We start from the raw sequence: 21,793 nt of genomic DNA, 5'->3' as shown, positions 1-21,793 counted from the left end.
AACTTGCAATTTTTATAAAATGCTTTTACTGTAAATGCACATTTTGTTCCTAGCTAATGCTCCATTCTAACTAGAAGGCATTGGATGAGCAAAAAAATGATGGCATTACAACCCTCCCTAATAATAAAATTCAAAACAAATCAAAATCAAATATTAAAACACAATTTAAAAAAACCTTAATGAAAAAACTGCAGAGTATGACTACAACTATACAAAATATTTCTGTAGCTAAACTCCATGGGTTTTTATCGTAAAAACAAGCTCTGCTGCAAAATTTCATTTTAAATGCTGGTGGTGATCACTTTCAAATGCCTTCAATATTTAGTTGTAGTATACTTATAGTGTATCCTATAATTATATAATATAAACACATTTGTAATTATATTTGAATGTTAATAACTTTTATACAGCACCACCAAGTACATAACAATAAATAAATACTGTAAATATATATTACAAAATAAAAAATAATAATAATATATATTTAAATGTAATTTCCTAATAGAAAATTTAGTAGGAAAAATTCATTCTGAAAGAATAAATTCACAAATATCAGCTCAGTTTCCTTTCAGAATTAAAAAAAAAAAAAAACAAATGGTAGAGAAATAGCATCTAAATTTTAAAAACTTGTAAAAAAGGTTAAAAAAATCCAAATGCACAGAGCAGCAGGAAAGAAACATCTTAATATTTTATTCAATAAGAAAAAATTTATCAATCATTTTCATTAAAATGTTTAAAAAATTTCATTCTTCTTGAACTTTACTGGGAAATATTTTAGATGTTAACTATGCTGAATAACCCTGTTTCCAGATTTATAACAAAAACACAAATATTAACCACTGTTAATGTTATGCCACTTCACCAAATATATAATAATTCATTTTTAACTACAGTACTGTAAAATTCATAATGCATCAGTAAAATATTGAGAAATTTCTATATTCATGGAAAATGTACCTTAGAAAGAATTACTAACAACCAGATTAATTATGATGATATAAAAGCTTACCATTACAAAAGTAAACAGCATGACTTTTTAATGGAATCTAACAATAAAAATAAATAAACTTCTGCTACTTTAAAGGTAAAGTTAAATTAACATTCTTTTGGAAAACAAGATAAATTTAAAACTTAATATGTACAAATAATAAAAACAATTCTAACATTTAAAAAATTAAATTTAAATAAATTATACCTGCAATATTTAAAATTAATGTTAATTAGGTGCAAAAGTACAGTTCAAGTGTAATCTGTGTACATGCAACAAAACAAAAAGTTTATAAATAATTTTTGTTAGAAATAGATTTTTATACAAGAAACTATCTTTCTTACTTTTTTCATATGAAATGTCCCCTTCTGAATTATCACACACATCATTCTCATTATCACCATCATCTTCACTATTATCATGACTGTCATCTACATAAAACCTACAACAGCAACAAGAGGAAGGAAAAATAGTTTTAAATGTAATAGTGGCTCAAATAATCTAATTTTGAGTTAAACATAAAAAATACAATTATTCAAGAAATTCAATTGCAATTTTAGAAATTTTACTAATTACTCCAGTTAATAATAAATCAGTCCTTTAAAATTATGGAATACTTCAATTTAAGTAGAGTAACATTAACTCAACAGAATAAATTTAAAATCATGTTAGAAATATAAATAAAACTATCTTAGTAACAAATAAAGATAATGGTGATAAAAAAATTTCGAAAGAAACAAATTTAACAAACCTTTACTTCTGAATTGAAAATGTTTATTGGCAATACCTTTTAACAAAAACACTAGATTGCTTTAAAAATGAAAAAAAAACAAGATTATATATTAGGAGAAAAATATAAAAATAAAAAATACACAGAATAAATTGAATTTGTAACCACCAAATCCTAAGTTTGTGTTTATAAATGGTTCAGACAAAATAAAAATCTTTAATTCTATCAATAAATCTATTTTATAAATCAACAAGATAAAGTAATAAATTTAACATTTCCTTTTCTGCCTTGATATAGGTCACATTACTCATTCTATGTATTTTTCCAGTCTATTAATGATTTTTAATTCATTATACTTGTGAACATTTTATTGAAAATATATGGAAATTATTATACATAGAGAGAGTAACCAATTTAAAATTTATTAACTTATAAATTTAATTAATCTTATTTATATTTTTATCCTCTGATGACAGTAACTTGTTTCGAAAAAAGTACAGACTATTTTTTTTAGAAGATATTTTTATTGTCTACTATTACTTTTTGTTTTCTTATTTGTTTACTTTTGAGTCAAATGTTTTCTTACATTTTCAAATTAAAATGATATTATTTCAAACTTTTTCTACTTAGAACTATATATAATATTTGAAGATGGTTTTGTATATTTTCATGCCTCACATCAAGTAACTCTTACTGCATGCAATTAAATGTTTGTTACATATTACAATTAGAACCACAACAAAATAAAATTATTCAAAATAATAAAATTTATGCCAATATTGATGTAAATGTTTTTCTTTATGTCAACAATACTGAAGCAAACACTAAAATATCTCAAAAGTAATGAAAACCAAAGTGTAATTAAATGCTTTTCACTACTTCCTTGTACATAAATGTTAATTCAAATTCTTATTTTCACTTTCTTAAAAAACTGATAACAAAAATATAACATACGAGGTGTGATCAAAAAATACGGTGAATGAATTTTTATAGCAGCAACTGCTGACGCTACATCCATATGCTGTAATTTGTCCAATAGCGTGATCAACTGAGACAGGCAGGGACAAGTTGTAACAAGTTCAAGCTTGCCAGTCAGCTGCCAGAGCCGCTAGAGTGAGGTTGTGTTTATCGAGTCTGTCGCGCAACATGGATTTTGAACAACGCATTAACATTAAGTTTTGTTTTAAGTTGCAAAAGAGTGCCAAAGAAGCCCACAAAATGTTAGCATCAGTGTACGGCGATAATGTAACTTTGAAGACTGTGTACAAGTGGTACGACCGATTTAAAAACAGAAATGAGTCTGTTGAAGACGAGCAACGTGCGGGACATCCAGTAACCTCAAAAACAATTGAAAATGTGCAAAAAGTGGAAACAATAGTTCGTTCAAACAGGCGAATGACTATTCGAGAGCTATCGAAAGACCTTAATATCTTGTACGGATCCGTTCAAAGCATTTTAACTAATGAATTGCAAATGAGACGAGTGAGTGCAAAATTTGTTCCTAGACTTTTGAGTGATGAACAGAAGGAAAATTGTGTGTTAATTTGCACGGAGTTGAAGGGTCGTCTTCATGCAGATCCGGACTTCATGGCCAAAATTGTAACTGGAGATGAAATTTGGGTCTATGGCTATGACCCTGAGACCAAAATGTAGAGTTCCGAAAACCAGTTCATCTCCTCGCCCTAAAAAGGCACGTCAGTCAAAATCCAACATCAAGGTCATGCTCGTTGTTTTTTTCGATAGTGACGGCATAGTGCGATCAGAGTTCCTTCCAAGGGGAACAACTGTAAACTCTGAATTTTATAAGGGTGTACTCCAGCGTTTGCAAAACGACATACGAAGAAAGCAACCAAAAAAATGGATCAATGGCTTCCTTCTTCATCACGACAACGCGCCGTGTCACACCTCGCTTTTCATTTGCGAGTTTTTGGCCGAAAAAAAGTGTTCCTGTCTGTCCACATCCGCCATACTCACCGTATTTATCACCATGCGACTTTTGACTCTTCCCAAAAATTAAAACTGTGCTTAAAGGAAAACGTTTTGACACCATTGCTGACATTGAGAGGGCCATGACCGAGCAGCTGAAAGCCTTTCTGAAAGACGCCTTCCAGAAATGCCTCCAGTCATGGAGTCAACGTTGGGATAAGTGCATTGCTAGCCAAAGGCAGTACTTTGAAGGAGATTACTTTTTTTAATAAAAAATTATTCACCGTATTTTTTGATCACACCTCGTATTATCATTATTTTCTTCTTTCAGCTCTTAAAGCAGTATCCTGAAATGGAAGATGAATTGTAACCTGTCATCTACCATTAACTTATTATCCATATACTTTCTATTTTCACACTCCTACTTAAAACAATCTTCTTAACATTACTGCATATTTGAACACTCTCTCTCTCTCGCTCTCTCTAGGTGTCTTCCCATTTGCCTGTCACTTTAACAATGTAAAAGAAAGTATACATTCTTCTCTCATTCTCTTAAAAAGCCTAAACCATTGCACAGTCTTACTTTCCTAATTCTTTTCAACACCACTTACACAATCCTTCTGTGTCTTGACTAGATGCTTTTCACTTAAATTTAATTTTCATAATTTACAATTTACTTTTTGTCTGTAATTATGTTGTAACCCATGACAGTATTAGGATAAAATACATTTATGAGACTTTTTCAGACTTGACTTTTACAGTTTTATTTTATATTAAGACTTTTTTACATTTGACTCTACAACAACCTAGTCCTTAACACTATGATAAAAAGTGTTTGCACATGTTCTCTTCGACCTCCACTAATCTTCTCGTTTTTATTAACCAATTATTCAAACATTAAAAATTTCTTACCATTTGAAGAACTGGTTTCCCTGTTTTCTGGTTCACACCAATTGCATACTTTAAATCTTTAATCTTTTTTCTCAAACATTCTTTGAACTCAATTTTACATTCCCAATGTTATCTCATACAATAACTTAAGTAACAGACATGCTTTTCTTCCCTTTTCTTCTCTCCCACTAGTCATGCCTTTACACATCTCTACAGATTTCATCCATCAATATTAAAAACAAAGATACAAAGAAAGGTTACTTCTGAAGTGTTCATTACTTAATTAAGCCTAAATACACAATACATACACATGTAAAAATATGTTTCTTTTATAAATTTAAGTTTTATTTTATTTTTTCATAACTAATTATCAATTTATTTTTAGTTCATAAACCGCAATCATTATTTTTTAACCTAAAGTAGTTCCCTAATAAGTGATCTATAAATGAAGATTTATTTATTATTAAAGTAGATTGATTACAATTAACCAGTAATAAATATATGATTTCATCTAAATGGAAAAAATATTATAATTATTTATTGTTTATTATCAGATTAATAAACAAACTAATAATACATAATAAAGATTACCTAACATATAAAAATATAGATGTAAATGCATTTTAAGAGATGAAGATTTACAAACTCAACTGAGAAATTTTAGACTAACGTGTTTAAAAAAAAATTCTCTGATGCCACTACAAGACACTAGCAATGAAAATGTTGATTCTGCGAGCAAGAAGTAATTGTTGCAAATTTCACAAAAATAAAGTATACTCTTTCAACAAAAATAATAAAAAAAAGTAATATTCCTTTGGAATCATTCATTTCATTAAACAAAGATAAAAAAAGAATTAATCGAAAAATAGGTATAATAAAAACAAACAATGGTAGAAAAGAAATTGTACATACATTCCTGAGCTGTCCAAATGAGATTTTTCCTTGTCATAAACAACAGTTTTCTTTTTCTTGTCTGAAATTTCTATGTCAGAATCCCATTCTAATTCTGATTCAGCTAGATAATCTGGGTTTTGATCAGATATTTTATTTAAATCCTACAAAAATCAAATATTACAACACAAAAAAAATGAAAATGATTTTAATTTTATGAGTGTTAAGAGAGAAGAAATAAATATAGTCATTATGGATCAATTAAAAGTTTTTGTATCAATACATCAATTGTGTCACATTTAATTAAAAAATATATTGATAATAATAATATAAGACATAATTAAAAAAGAATTCTTATTTTAAGTACAGAACAAAGGATAAAATTTCAAAATTTGAGGTTAGTTTAAAAGATATCTGATATCAAACTATACTTTATTTTCAAAGAACATCTGTATGTGAACAGTAAAACTTTATAGAACAGACCACTAGCATCTAGTGCACTTCTGACTTTTTTCAACCTTGTTAATCGTGTCAGTAGTTGCCAATGATTGTATGCTGGTATCACAGGTGGTAGTTACGTTTTGATTTTGTGCATAATGACAGAACATGTTGAGAAATACTACTTCATTAAAAGTATGTTAATACCTAAGTGAATACCTTGTAAGATTAAGCAGGCTTACAGGAACAAGCTGTACAAGTTAGATAAAATTAAAAAGTGGTACCATTTTCAAAATGGTTAAACTTTACCTACGAATGAGGAGCATACCAACAAGCTAAAATCCAAAAATCATTAATTATGTGTCTAGTTTCATAATGGAAAATCAGAGATTACAAATACATCGGAATTAATTCATTACATATGGTTTTAAAGAAAAATTTGTATATACAAAGAGTAGACGAAGTTTGATCCTGTTGGGTTCGCTTGAACAGAAGGAAATTTGGTTTGACAATGCACAGGACATGCTGAAGTGCACAAAGAGTGATACTTATTTCAGACTGAGATAACTGGTGATGAAGAACCTTGGATTTACTGGTATGAATCTGAAACTAAATCTTAATTGTCAAAATGCAAGTCAACATTATCCTCCAGGTTAAAGAAAGGAAGGCAAATTATGAGCAAAAATGAAATGACAATCAATAAACTAATTAATTAAACTAAAAATATGAAACATGCAGTAAAGATTTTTCTGATTGTAATCTATGATCTTTCTAACTGTATTTTTGGCTGTGTGCTACAAAACTTCTCTAATGCTGCTGTAGGGTACGGTCAAGTAGCTTTAAACCAGTTCACACCCTTTTTTTCTCTTTTATTTGAATGTTTTAAGCATAACAACTTAAATTACATTAAAAAAACGTTCTAAAAAAATATAACCTAATTTTTTAGAATATTAAATTTTACCATTAAGAAAATCTAAAACAAAAGAAATAAAAAATTGATGAAACATAAGTTCAGGCTAACCTGTTTAGATTTTATTTGAGTAATACTAAACATTGCTGGAACTTCTTCTTTAGGACCTTCATCATGTTTCGAAATCATTTTCAAATTCAATTTTTCATGTAATTTAGTACGTTCTTTATTTACACGCTTTCTTTTACGTTTTAGTTCTCTTCGTTTTTCATCCTAAAAAACATTTTAAACTACATTATTTAACAATAGATGGATAGCATGCAAATTAGTTCAAAAGAAGGAAATATTTTGTTCTATGTTGTTGCTACACTATTTAACCACACCCATTCTTTAAGTAGTATGTGTAATGTGACATTACTGTTCTTTGGTTATTTATCAAATTCATGTAGTAAACAGTGTTTTGTGAAAGTTTCTTTCAGTTTTTGTTAAAAAATCATATTTTCATATTTTTTGTTCTGTGTCTTGAACATATATAACAATCTACATAAATCCAAGAAAGCATTTAAAATTGTTTTTCTTTCTGAGCATACCAGTATGACTCAACAAAAAATACTGAGTATGGTGTTGGACTAAGGACAATAAATGCTATTTTAAAACAATTTAAACAAATTGGTTCCTTTTCACCTCAAAGATAACCTCAGTTATTACTGAGTAAAGGTAAACCTGATCCAAAAATACCTGCTATGGTCTAAAATCGAGAATTAGCAGCCTTGTTTCAATGACTGGTCTCTTTACAGGCCACAGGACATGCTAACTGGGCCAAAGAAGACTAGAGAAATGCAATTTTTTCCAATGATTCACATTTTTATGTTCTTAGACAAAGGTTCCAAATACATCACCAGCTCATATCAAAAAATCAGTTAAACATCCCCGGAAAAACACAATTTGGGGTTGTTTCATAAGTCCCTTGTTTATTACTTCCAGTAGTTGGTAAAATGAAAAGTGGGGTATATCAAGATTCTGGAGAAACAGTTGTGACACAAGTTTAAAACAGATTCCCACAAGGCAACAAAGTGTCCCAACAAGATTTGGCAACATGCCATACTGCCAAAAAGTGGAAAAAGTTTTTTAAGAATGAAACAAACTTGCTCCTAAGGTCAGGCAACTCCTCAGATTTAAACCAATCGGGCAAGAGTCAAAAACCAATTCTCAAAAACAAATTGTAACCTAAAAATTGATCTCATTAAAGCAATAATAGCAGGATAATTTCTGGATGAAAAAAATGTGTAGTAAGTACACTTGTTGAATCAATGCCAAATTGTGTATGTGAAGTAATTAAAGGAAGACATATTAATTACTATGTATTCAAAAATTATACAAGATTCAAAGTTACTTTTTATTAAATAACATCTGTGTTCACATTAATTTACATGCTACTGTAACGTTTATAGTTAATAATTATTCAATAAATAACTTAAATAACTTTATCACTAATACTTGATATTAACTATTTAAAATTTAGAGATTTATTAAAACATTAAAAAAATACATAAGTAATAAGTAAACCTTTTATTCTGATCAGTATATAATAATACATTGCATAAATCATGTTAGCTACTCCATTTGATTAAAAAAAGAACTGCCCTACCAGTTTCCTGGATTAACCAAGGCAAACTTAGTAAAATATTAGTCGGAACAGTATCACAAACGTACAATTATTGTAATGCATATACATACATTACAAATATAAAATGTTGTTCAAGTCCATATTAATTTATAATAACATTATTTAGTAATGTAATAACTCATTTTTATAATAACTGTAAAATAAATTGTAATTCAGAAGGTATTAATCAACATTCTTTAGAACATGTTTATGTACATATTGAACATATTATATTTAAAATACAAGTTTTAACTTCCTGGCTATCAATGAGAAATAAACATCCTGATTCATCAAGAAACCCATTTAAGATGAATGCTCTTGTAAAAATTATCAATGTTATTGCTACTGAAATGAAAAAAAAAAAAAATTCCTCAACTACAAAAATATAGGATATGGTAACAGAAGTTGAATATTTCATGAAGTAGTCTGAACTGTTTTATTTCCAAATCCACTTTCAATTTTGGTAACTAACTACATAATTTTAGATTTATTGCTTGAATTAGATGTTAAATAATCACAATACAATCATATTTAATCATTATGAATAACTTTAATATAAATTTTTTGGTAATTTTTCAAATAATTCTGGAAATTACCAGACAAATTACATTAAACATTTCACTGAGATTTCTTAGTATAAAGCTACATTTTAAAATTCCTTTAGTAATCCACATATTTTTTCTTTTTATATTTAAACTGTTTCTTTTTTTATTAAAGAGCAAGGTAGAAAATAATGATCTCTGAAAAACATTAAGGAGATTGTTACATTTTTTATCAAAACTAATTTTGCTACTACTTTCCCGGCTATAGCAATATTGAAAAAGCAAATAGATCAGTCAAGGCTGTCATGGGAGAATGAAATTCTCAAACTAACTACAGAAATTTCTCTAGTCCAAAGACATCTCCATCTCTGTCTTGAGAAAATAAATCTCCAACCTCAGTCTCATCACATCAAAATCATTGAAAGTTTGTGGTTACTGGTCAAAGCCTCTTTTTTCCCATAGATAAGGATCAGAAAATCTCTCTCAGGCCCTCAAATCAAATGCATTCGAGTTTGAGTACATTTTAAAATGTGCGTAAAAATTAAATACATTTTTAAGAATAGATACAAAGAAAAATAAAATACTTTGACAGAATAAAAACTACCGATATATTAAAAATATAATAAAACATTAAAACCAAAACACAACTGAAAAAGGTGAACACTTAAATATAAATAAAAAGAAGAACAAAATATAAAACAAGTCTTGAAAGAATATTAATTTTTTTTCAAAACTTTTACATCCTATCTAGTTTAACCTTCAATTGGTGAGGTGAAGTAGATGAAAGCATTTATCTGAGAGTAAATCCAATTCTAAATGGTCTAAGTAGAACAGAGAAGAAATGTCCAAGTAGCGGTACATAATATTTTACAAATTGGTAACATGTATAATATTCAAAGTGAGAGTGAAATTGGAGTATGGAATAAACTAGTTTCCTATTTCCTAATTTTAAGTGTTTTACTGTATTAAAACACTTTAAAGTATTAAGATGTTTTAAAAACCTTTATTCACTTAAAATAACGAAAATTAAAGATTTACTTAAAAATAACGTAAAAAGTAACAAAAAATTAAGAGGTGTCAAAATGACGTTACCTCCCTGTATGTGTTGGTGAACTGTTACCTCACCAACTGAAAATTAATTAAAATAGTAAAAAGATATATGAGTTAGATGAAAACCAATCCTCTGGTAAACATATCTGCAGCATAAGGAATCCAGATCTCAAATGAATATGAAAAAAGGAAAATAAAAAAAAATTGTCTTTATGTATAAATATTAATTTTTTTTTTGTAATAAACCATAGTAAAAAAGAAAAACCATGATAACAGTTACAGCTATAAATAATTTTTTTTTTTCATTTTTATTACTTATGGGTAAAAAGCTTTAACTGAATAATTATTCTAAGTAGTAGGCTGCTAAAATGGTAGAGGTGTACTAGTTTTATTCCACATTTAAATTTGGGTAATAGTTAAATATGCCTGAAACAAAGAAAAATAATTTAGCCATTACTTCAAGCTCTTGGTTTAATATACACCACAACAGTTCTGCTTAGGCTTTGCACAAAAATAAAAAAATGTTTACTGGTAAGGGTCAACCTATTTGCTCATTTAAATAGGTGTACCCCATCCAAATAATTTTCAGCAAAACCATAAAGAAAAGTACTCTGTCTTTATTTAAAAATGCTATTGTACATCTAAATACGACATGTGTCTGAGACGCGACTGACACAAACTCAACAATTTCTGAAACAAAGTAGGCTTCTTCTACTTTAATTTTTATTTTATTTAACTTTCGTTTATTACATACAGTTCATCAAAAGTACATGTTTTAAAAAATTCTTCAGAAATTAAAAAAAATATATTGCTTATAAATAAACATATAACAATCATCTTGATCTATTAAATAAAGATTGTTTAAGTAGGAAAAAAATCCGTAATAGACAGTTTTACCTAACATACATTGAAGAATTTGAAGGCATTTATTATTAGCCAAAAGAAAAAATACTGTAGCAAGTGATTCTTCATGAGTAAATGTTATAAGTAGCTATCTAACACCACTAATATGATAAAATTATAAATAAATATCAAGATAATATTTCAAATACCTCTAACTCTGCAACCATATTTTGTATATCATCTAATTCTTTTTCGTTTTCAGATAATTTATCACCATCAACACCACCACTATCTTCTGTTTCCTCTTTCTTAACATCTTCCTTCTTCTCTTTCAAAGCCTTCCACCATGAAATTAATGATCTTAAGTCTTTCCTACCTAATACTTTAATGTCTTTACAACATTCTTTAATTTCAGGAGTTGTTCTTGGATCATTAGCTATCTTTTCATCATCAAAATGTATCTAAAAAATTTTTTTTAAAAATAAACAAGCATTAGAATAACATATTTATGGGTGTAGAATATTTTAAGGTTACCAATAATTTTTGTGGCGTGTAATTAGTTTGCATATTTAGTACAAAATAAGTGAATACGTATAAGTGTGTAACAGCTGTATGCAACCTAACACAAGTCACTCCTAAAAATGACAGTCAAGCATAACAAGTACCCATGACAGGTTTATTTAAGAAAGTGCTGAAAGAAGTGATTTCTCATGGACTTCTTCACAGAACCAAATACAAGGCTGCATATCAATATCACCAAGCCAATCCTATTGAAATATAGGGTATATTCAGTCCTAAAAGATACGCACTTCATATACTGAATTAATATACACTTACAAAATAACACAAATCACTAATATTAGAACCCATTCAAAATTATAACATTCAGAAATTACATTGATAAATGTAATTTAAGTGACGCCTGGAAAATGAATAAGTACCAAAATAATATTTGTGAAGATATACATATAGCATTTACCAAATCGAGTAAATGCCACATATAACATTGTTCATGCAACATACAGTACCAGTTATTCTTTTGAATAATATTAAACTAACATTTCTAGTTCTTTGCAATTTAGTTTATATATAACATATGTAAAATGTAGAAACACAAAACCATAGTTAATTTCATTTTGTTTAAACAGTTTACAATATATATAAGTACAAGGACTACTTTTTTAAGTAAGGTCTGATTGGCTATAGCTATGTAAATATTGCACAGCTAACGAAATGCACAAACATCCCAGGCTCCTACAAATGCAGATGCCATTTACAGTTGTAGCATCACTAGCCCGCCAGGCTAGTTTAGTGGTTAGCTCATCATTGCAAATCAGCTGATTTTGAAGTTAAGAGTTCTAAGATTGAAATCCTAGTAAAGGCAGAGTTACTTTTATACAGATTTGAATATTAGATCTTTGATACTGGTGTTCTTTGGTGGTTGGGTTTAAATTAACCAGACATCTCAGGAATGGTCAACCTGAAACTATACAAGACTATACTCAGGCTAAACAAAAAAAGAGAATAGTAGCATGACTGTGTATATGGTTTATATTGTGAAGTTTAAATGTTTAAATAATTGAGCAGTCTGCCAATTGTGAAATACAATCTGTGATTTGATTTTTGAACGCAAGGAACGTATCAGCAGCAGACATTCATAGTCATAGTTGAAGATTGGTTGTCAACACAAGCGGCTGATTTCTATAATGTGGGTATAAACAATTTGTTAAAACACTATGATAAATGTTTAAATAAACAAGGTAACTGTGTAGAAAAGTAGCATAAACTGTAAAGAGTAAATAGAAAAAGGTTTTTGATAACATTTTTAGTGGTTTTGTTTGTATTAAAAAAATGACTTTAAAAAATAGCCCTTAATAATTAATAAGATCTATTGCATGATGAAATACAGGATCTAGAAAACAAAACTATTTTTGGCAATGTATTTCATTAAAGTGCAAAATGTGGAAGCATTTACAGGATGATAATCCTCCTAAAGAAAAGGAGGTGGATTCTAGTTTGCATGTTTCTACAGTTTACACCTTTATACTTAAGTACCAAGTTAGTATTTAATCAGATTATAAATTAATACAAATAATTTATATTTAATTTATATTTATAACAGACTATCAATAATCAATTAATTTCTTAATTAATTGGTATTTCATTTGTTTAGTCTATTTTAAATGAATTATTAATAAATTTTTAAACAAATAAATTAAAACATGCTGCTACTATTCTTAAAACAAGCTAATTTTCTTTCAAAATTAAAAGAATGATTTTATATTTACAGTCACATATAATTTTATTTTTGCAAATAATGTATTTCATGTTGATTAATCATTACAGTACAAAATAACAAAAAATATTTGATAAGTAAATAAATATTCATTATTTATACCCTTTACAATACAACTACAAGCATTAATATTACTACTAATGCAGTAACACAGAAGCATATTAGTATTCAGTAAAATAATTTTTTACTTGAACATGGTCTATTGCATTTGTGTGTGTTATCTTTTATTTTAATATTATTAGACTTTGTAAAAAGTGCACGTTAAGTAGTCATATTCCTCACATTTTTTGACTAGTTGATGAAAAAGCTAGTCTGTGCAGAAAGAAACTTAATAATTTCTCAAGAAAAATTTCTATAAATATTTCAATGTATATATATATATATATATGTCTCTTTTATTTTGCAAATACATCTGTTTGCATGTATGCACAATTAAACAGAGGGTGTCCCATGAGATAATACAGACATTTTAATCGCACTTCTAATAATTTTAAAATAGAAGTAAAAGTTGCAGGAAGCTAATTAAAAATTTAAATCGCATTTTAAAGAAAGATAAATTTTCTTCTACAAACTATATACTTATTTATATAATACACAAGAAAAAACTTCACTATTATTAAAAAAAAAAAATTATTGAAATTTATTTTTTTAAGAAAATGAGGAAATTTTAGTATAATGTAGCATCTATATACATGCTTATTCTTTTCAAATATATAATGTACAATTTAACTAAATTAAAACTTATGAAAAACAAGTAGCGTTTGATAGATTCATGCAAAAATAGAAGACAATTTTTCGCAAAGAATTTTTTATTTATTTATTAACATAGCCTCATTTTAAGTTTATACAATTGGTCTAAAAATTTTAAAGTTTTTCAATCCTACCCTTTTATAGCATGATTTATCCAAGATACAAGATAGGTAAATGTTTCAGCAATAACTTCATCATTTCATGTAAATCTCTTTCCAACAAGCCACTTCATATCTGCAAACAGATAATATCTGACGGTGAAAGTCTAGTGAGTAAGGGAAATGTGGAAAAATTTTGTAGCATAACTCAAAACAATTTTGTTATTGCAATCACAGATTGTCTGGTGTATTGCCCATGTAAAAAGTAACCTTCTTCTTCATCAAATGATTTTTTTTCTTTTTTTATTCATTTAGATGATACAGTAAATGATGCATTATACTGCTTAATTATCATTTACTTTTTTCCAGAAATCAATGAAGATTAATGCCAGGAGGGTCATAAAAAACTTGTGACAATCACCTTCCCTGCTGATGAAACAGTTTTCATTTTTTTGGAGCAAATTCCCTACTAAAACCCCACGTTTTGATCGTTCCTTGGTTTCAGGTCGCAGTGATGGATCTTATGTAATGAAATGGCAAAACAATTCTCTAAATTCCATTGAAACAGCCTCAAATATTGTTTAGAAATGTTCACACTTTTGAACAATTGTGAACAAAAAGTGGCACAAAACTTGCAGACAATTTTCACCTAACTAAATATTCATGTAAAATATGATGCACCTGTTCATTTCAGATACTTATCGTCTTAGCCATTTTACACATTTTCAGTCTTCTATCCATAAATCACCATATCAAGGATTTATCTAATATTCTCTGTAGTTGTATCCCTAGGCCATCTGGAACATTCAGCATTGTTTGTGCTCATATGACTACTTTGAAAACAACCAAACCACTAGCAAACAGTTCCAATCGATGTTTTACTTTTAAAATATTATCCTTCAACAAAGATGCCAACTGTATCATGACCCACATCCAAGTAAGCCATATGCCATGCCATTATTGACTAAAATAAACAGGACACGCTCTTTCTACGGTTAGAATAAATATAATGAAAGATCCTAACACATACACCATCAAATTTTAAAGAAGTGACAATCAGAAAAGAAAAACTGCTATTAAACGACTTTATTAGATGCATCAAGAGAAGAGAAACTTGAAGCAATAAATTTTTAAAAACCCTGTGTTTGCAGTAAATTTCATAAAAAAATTTCACAAAACCATCTTTTAGCTGCACAAGTCCATTTCAGCTGCAGCTAATTGATCTTTTTTTAATTGACTTACCCATAAGTTTTTTGTATTAACTAAAATAAATTTAACTCAATCCTGTATGGAATTCAAAATAAAAAATTTACTCTTAAATAATATTTGCTACTCTGGACAAAAAGAGAAAGTGGCTAAACTACAGCAAGCCCACTTTTTGTTTTAAAAGTATATTTTAATACAAGATGTAAATTGCAATACTGCTAATTATTGATAGTAAATAATAATAATAATAATAGAATTTACCACAGCAGTGCTTTGAAGAGCATCTACAGCATTATCACAAGCAATAAAATCAGTAACATTCATAGTTTTATAACCAGCATTACTATCATCATAACCTTCGGCTTTTGCTTTCTTTTGGCGTTCGGGATGAAATACACTGATTTTGTTACTCGATTCTAATTCAAGTTCTTTAAATACATATCTTGGATCAAGAAATTTATGATCCAATTTATCTGGAGCAAGATAATGCTGACAAACAACAAAAATTTCAGCTGATTCAGTTCTTGAAGCTTGAGGTTTAGTAGCATGAACCTAAAACACAAAGATAAACATAAAAAAAAAAAACAGATCAGGAAAAATGATTATGTAGTAATCAGGATAAATTTTCACATATTAAAGTTATAAGTGTAAAGACAAGAAAGGCTCAAATGAGCAATGATAGGAAAGTAGGAGAGAAGTTGAAATAACAAGAACAATGGAAAAGAGACTCATCTCTTTTCCATTGTTCTGGGTTGTAACTCATTACAACCCAGAACAAGTGGAATTAAAGCTTCAAAGAGAGAAAATTCATTAGCCATTATATGATAATGAAAATGTAATGAATATGTTTATACACCCAAGAAAATTATTACAGATCATGAAAAGATAAAAATCACTATCAATAAATTTTCATTTTAACGTACCAAAATACAAGCACATGAATGCTTAATGGTCACAACAAGCCAGCAAGTGATAAAATGCCAACTGAAGTTACTTTTAATAAACAAATTTTATAATTCATTTAAAGTTAACCCTACACAGCCATAGACATGCTAACTACCACAAATACAAAAAATTATTTATACTACACTGATATAAGGTAAGCAAAGTCATAGAAGCCTCACACCTTTCAGCATGGCAACAAATGCATCAATCACTTTTATATAACATATCAAATGGTTGAGAATAAAACAGAAATTATTCTTCTGTTTTAACCCGATCCAGACTGACCATGAGGACAGTCTACAATAGATTACCTTCAGTTGAGGATGGATCTGCAGAATTACATTATTATCAGTTGAAATTGCAGATTAATTTTGAACATAGCCTACATCTTACTTAATTTTTATCTACAGATAATGCTGCATACAATTTCATTGCATGCTAATGGAATTTATATAATTAGTTATCTATGATAACAGATCAAAAAATAATGTAAATTTCAGTCAAATTATGTCAGACAATAATATAAAAATATCTCTTGTGGTGGTTAAGAGATATGGTGTACTGTACAAACTAAAACAGTAGAAATTGAAATTTTTTAAAAGCTAGTAATAGGAAAAAAGATTTTTCTGACTATCTATGCATGACTGCAAGTGGCTTTTATTTGAATACGATAAAGCAAAATTCAAATATAACTTTAAATGAATCCAAAAAAGAAACCTTCTATTAAAAGAAATTAATTCATTATCCAAATTATATCCATGTAAAAATATCTCCATCTATGAGGAGTCACAAAAGCTACCTCATACAACAAATTCCAATCATTTGCTGGTATAAAAACTACATAATCTCTAATAGCCAAGCTCTCACTATCCTTAAATCTAATAGTATGATTTCAGTAGTACTGAAAGTAGTACCCATTTTTACATCATTATCAAACAGATGAATGATTCCAGTCAGTTCAAGCTCAGCCAGATTCAGTAACTTGTTTGACAAAAAAATTACATGGAATAAGCACAATGTGAAGTTCGGCACTTTAGAATCATTTGAATAGTTTCTAGGCTTTAAATTTAAAAAAAAAAAAAAAAAAAAAAAAAAAAATTCTAGAAGCACATGAATCCTGGAGCACATGAGGTGAGAAGTGTTATTTGACTTCTCAAAGTAAAAAATACATACCTGTGTACAGATTCAAGAAACTGATTAAAACAGTTTATGGTTCTGCTACAGATTTCTTTTAGAGACAATGGTATTAGGAGGAAGGGAATGATCTCCAACTATGTGTCGGTTCAACAAGCAGAACCAGCACCAGACACTTGATATACATGAAAAATTTCCAGACATTCTTGCACTTTTCTCCAAAAGATTGCGACAGTTCATCTTAGTACACAGACATTTGTACAAATTGGGCTCCAAACTTAGCAAACACACAATAAAGAGTGTAGGTATTACTATTTTTGGACCAAAATGAAAGGGAACACGATGAATTCTCACCTTAATCATGACAAAAGATAGAATTTGGATTACTTATGCTACACCAGAAAGTAAATACTAGTTAACGGATGGCATGAATCTTATTTAACTTTCAAACCTAAGAAGTAGGCACTGTCATCTCACAAAGTCTTCTGGGACTGAAAAATCCATTATTTATTACGTTCACAATGAAATAAACATGCATTTTACTGAAATAAACATAATAAATGCAAAAATTTTGTAAAATACTAATGTACTTGTGGCAGGTAACTCAAAAAAAGAGTAACCTACTATCTGCCAGCATAATCCTTCTCCATAACAATGCTAAGCCTCTACCATCAGTCAAATAACGAAAATCCTTTTCGCTAAAATTTTAAGATGGGAAATCTCTCTCAAAATCCAGTTTAAGTGAAAATTCTTGAAGGTGGGCATCTGAATGATGCCAAAAATTTACACAAACCTGAATAACTCATTAGAAGAGGTTTGCTTCTCAGGTAATACAGTAAAGAAAAAGGGTACGTACCTAAATTTTCAGTGAATACATCAAAAATGATTTAATATTTGTAGAAGTAAAATAACAAGTTTTTCAATCAATTTTTTTTTATTTGTTACATTCTTATTGTAAAAGCAGGTACTACTACTACCAGTATGATCATGTAATAATTATTTATCAAAAATTAAATTCATATTTCACATTGCTTAAAATATTAATTAAGGAGCAAATAAATGTAGGCAATAACTGTGCAAATACGCATAAACATAATTATACATTTCAACTAAAAACTGAAATGAGTTAAGAATTGAAATTATTGTAAGAAATCAATTTATCGGTTGACTCCTACCTACGTTCATGATTCTTTGCCTACTTATGAAACAATTAGTCAATTTTTTTTCCATGGAAATAAAATGGAAGTATCAATTCACTAAATAAGTGTTTTAACAGTGCTGAACACTTGTGGGCATGTAATCTATATGTATATATCACATGCCCACATGTGACAGTCAGCATGCAACATGCTGACTATGCACATACACATGGTAGTACAGCTTTTATATCGGAAGTGGGGGGGTCAGCATGTTACTGTTAGTAACATGGATCAGTATCAGAAATGTATGTATTTTGTTATTTTTAAATTCATTTATTAGAAAAATTTAACTGCCTTTTTTGTGGAATTTTAAATATGCATTACTTTTCATCACTTTTGAAAGAGCATAGTTTTATAATAGATAAGATTATTTTATAAATTACTTGTACTTTTTTTTTATTTCAGTTAGCATTGAAAAGACCATTCATTCCCAGAGTGAAGAGTGGGCGACCCTCCCCCCCTCCCTTTGAGAGTGGGGGAGGTCTTCAGGGGGGGGGGAGGCAGTAGAAGGCCCACAGAAAATTGCCTGTTCAGGCAGTCTAGGAAGGCGATGGCTAATTAAAAAAAAAAAAGGCAAAAATTATGTTTTCCTGATATTTCACACTAAAATTAAATACCTACCACACTAGTACAAAAAATTAAACGGATACCTATATTTTATGATAAAAAATGATTGTATTCAAACTACTTTCACTTTACAACAAAGAGGCTTAAGAGAAACGAATAAAAAAATAATAAAGCTTGATACTCTACTTTTTGAGTAAATTACTTTTAAGTAAATTCAAGCCTGATATTAACAAACTCATTAAAGCATATCAGATTCATCAATCACATTAATGGAAGTGTAATTTTTCAATCGAAAGCTTTGTTTTATTATTGTATTGCTATATTGAATATGCTGTCACTATTGTTATATAATTATATAGATACAACTGATTGAGTATTCAGCATGGATGGTATAAATCCAGTGCTTTTGTCTCAATGTGCATCAATGCTAGCGCATGGTCATGTTTTTTTATAAATTTTATATTCAAAGACATATATAATCAGTATACTTAAGTGAATTAAAAACAAAAAAATAATTCAGCATGAAGGGTTAATACACTGATCAAAAGTAAGCAGTGAGTACATATTGTTAAGTACATCGTTAAGTACACATTGTTTCTTAAGTAGATTAATGAAAATAGTTTTTTTTTCTTTTGTTTTGGTTTAACTTTTATTTATAGCAAACAACCAAGCAGATTTTATATTATTAAAATTAAAAAAAAACATGAGAAGAACTATCAAATAAAAAAATAACTTTTATCCATCTAAAGTCAACCAAAAATATTTCTAAAAACTATTAACAAAAGTATCACATTTCTTTATTAAATAAACACCCAAACATACAATAAATTAAACTCTGGAATGAAATGAAAACATTACCTTTTTGAATAACTGTTTAAAGACCCATAAAAGGGGATTATAATCTTTAGAGCGGAAAATCTTTGATACAAACCATCCTCCTGGACGTAAAAAATGTGTAGCTAATTTAAGTGCTTGTAATGTAAGACATGCTTGCTGATATGCATCGTGAAGCCAATTCATTCCTAAAATAATTACACAACTTCATTGACAATCAAAAATATACAAAATAAAAACTATAAAAAACAAAACACCAAAGATTTTCAGTTTTTTTTAAATATATCATAAATATTAATGGAGCAATTTATTTTATTGTATTACAATAAACAATCTAGAAAAGATGAAATTTAACTTCTAAAATACTACAATTAAAACATAAAATTGTTAAATACCAAAATGTTTTAACAAGCAATATTTACAGAGTGGTTGGCAAAATGATTATTATTTTGTTTGTTACATGACAATACTTAAATTTGAAAACATAAAAAGGATGTTATAAATCAGTAATTCTTTTAAGAAAAGCAACTTCAATAATTATGGCAGACACTGAAATACTAGAAGAAATACAACAGATACGCAAAATTCCAAAAACTGGAATGAATTCAACTATAATTACATTTTTTTTTTCACTACTGAGCATGGTGATATAATAGTTATTATATCATTATATTATTTAATCATGCAAAAAAAATTGTGGATAAACACATCAAAAGGAAGATGAAAGAGAAGAAATGGAAATTGTTAAAAGAAAAAGAGATGATGGAAGATTCAGAAAATAATAAGTTTCTAATAATCTACGGTAAAATTATTAAAAATGTTCATTGGAAAAAGCACATTTCAAGGCACAAGATAATAATAATATATAATTTACTAGTAAATTAAAAGGGAGAAGTCAATGTAAAGTGAAAGACACTTTCTCAAAATTTAAACAAATTTTACAAAATTTGTAAAATTCTGTAATCACAATTTTGATGATTTAAATGTATTTTTTCCTTGCGTTCTGAATTAATGGTAACTTTTAGATATAGAATCATTTCGTGCTAAATCAACATAGCCCACAAACTGACTAACTGGGATTTTCATTAAATTTGGTATGAATTAACTCTTGATAGTTATGAGGAAATACTGAATTTCAGATCTCAATCATAAAATGTTTTGTTTTTAGAGCCCTTCAAATTTGTTGAAAAATGGTCAATTTTGACTTGCGACAGTAGTGTTAGGTCAATATAACTTTATTTATCAAGATATAATAATGATAAACCTATATCCTTTTAAAGCTTATTTTATGCTCTTTCATATGATATACAGCAAGACTTTTTTTTTTGTAAAGGTATTGGAGGAATCCATTTTAAAGATGCTAAGGAAGTGTCGAGGTCGCTAACAGGTTCTGCAAAATGTTATTAGGTGCGTTTGTATTCCTACACCTATCGACTAAACCTCCACCTCTGGCTATCCACCCCCTTCGTAGTACTGCTGATGTGCATTTCATCAGGAAGGGAATATACGCCCACACACACAGTCAGACACCACAGACTATCAGACATGCAGCCTCACACAGATACAAATACATTCATCACATCAGACTATATAAGTCACACTATGCACACTTCCCAACAATCAACACTCCAGAATACATACCTGACATCACACACACAACACCTCACATCACATCGGATCAGTCACAACTAATAAAATCGAACAACACACCACAGGCACATCAGACACTTACAACATACTTACCACCCAGGCCGCCATCAGACACGTGAATAGAATGTTCACAACATCATCACACCCAGGTGAACCCCATACATACAGGGAACCCCTTAGGCACTCAGCTGGGGACCTATCTTCACACCCTCCGACGACTTCTTCTTCTACCCCTGCGG

The 21,793-nt window shown here is 28.7% G+C and overlaps 1 protein-coding gene across 1 annotated transcript in view; it reads right to left on the bottom strand.

The window, feature by feature from the left end:
- LOC142323930 (pre-rRNA 2'-O-ribose RNA methyltransferase FTSJ3) overlaps positions 1 to 21,793 on the bottom strand; it is a 54,327-nt gene that overhangs the window by 22,170 nt on the left and 10,364 nt on the right. Inside the window, exons 4-9 of the mRNA XM_075364302.1 lie at positions 19,929 to 20,092; positions 15,487 to 15,777; positions 11,085 to 11,336; positions 6,886 to 7,047; positions 5,448 to 5,590; positions 1,333 to 1,430 (exon numbers count right to left, since the gene is read on the bottom strand). Coding sequence (XP_075220417.1) covers positions 1,333 to 1,430; positions 5,448 to 5,590; positions 6,886 to 7,047; positions 11,085 to 11,336; positions 15,487 to 15,777; positions 19,929 to 20,092 — 1,110 coding nt within the window. The remainder of the gene's footprint in view (positions 1 to 1,332; positions 1,431 to 5,447; positions 5,591 to 6,885; positions 7,048 to 11,084; positions 11,337 to 15,486; positions 15,778 to 19,928; positions 20,093 to 21,793) is intronic.

Source organism: Lycorma delicatula, chromosome 4, assembly GCF_047948215.1.
Source record: "Lycorma delicatula isolate Av1 chromosome 4, ASM4794821v1, whole genome shotgun sequence".
NCBI classification, from domain to species: Eukaryota; Metazoa; Arthropoda; class Insecta; order Hemiptera; family Fulgoridae; genus Lycorma; species Lycorma delicatula.
The sequence above is the reverse complement of the archived record's forward strand: the minus strand, read 5'-3'. Positions and strand labels throughout refer to the sequence as shown.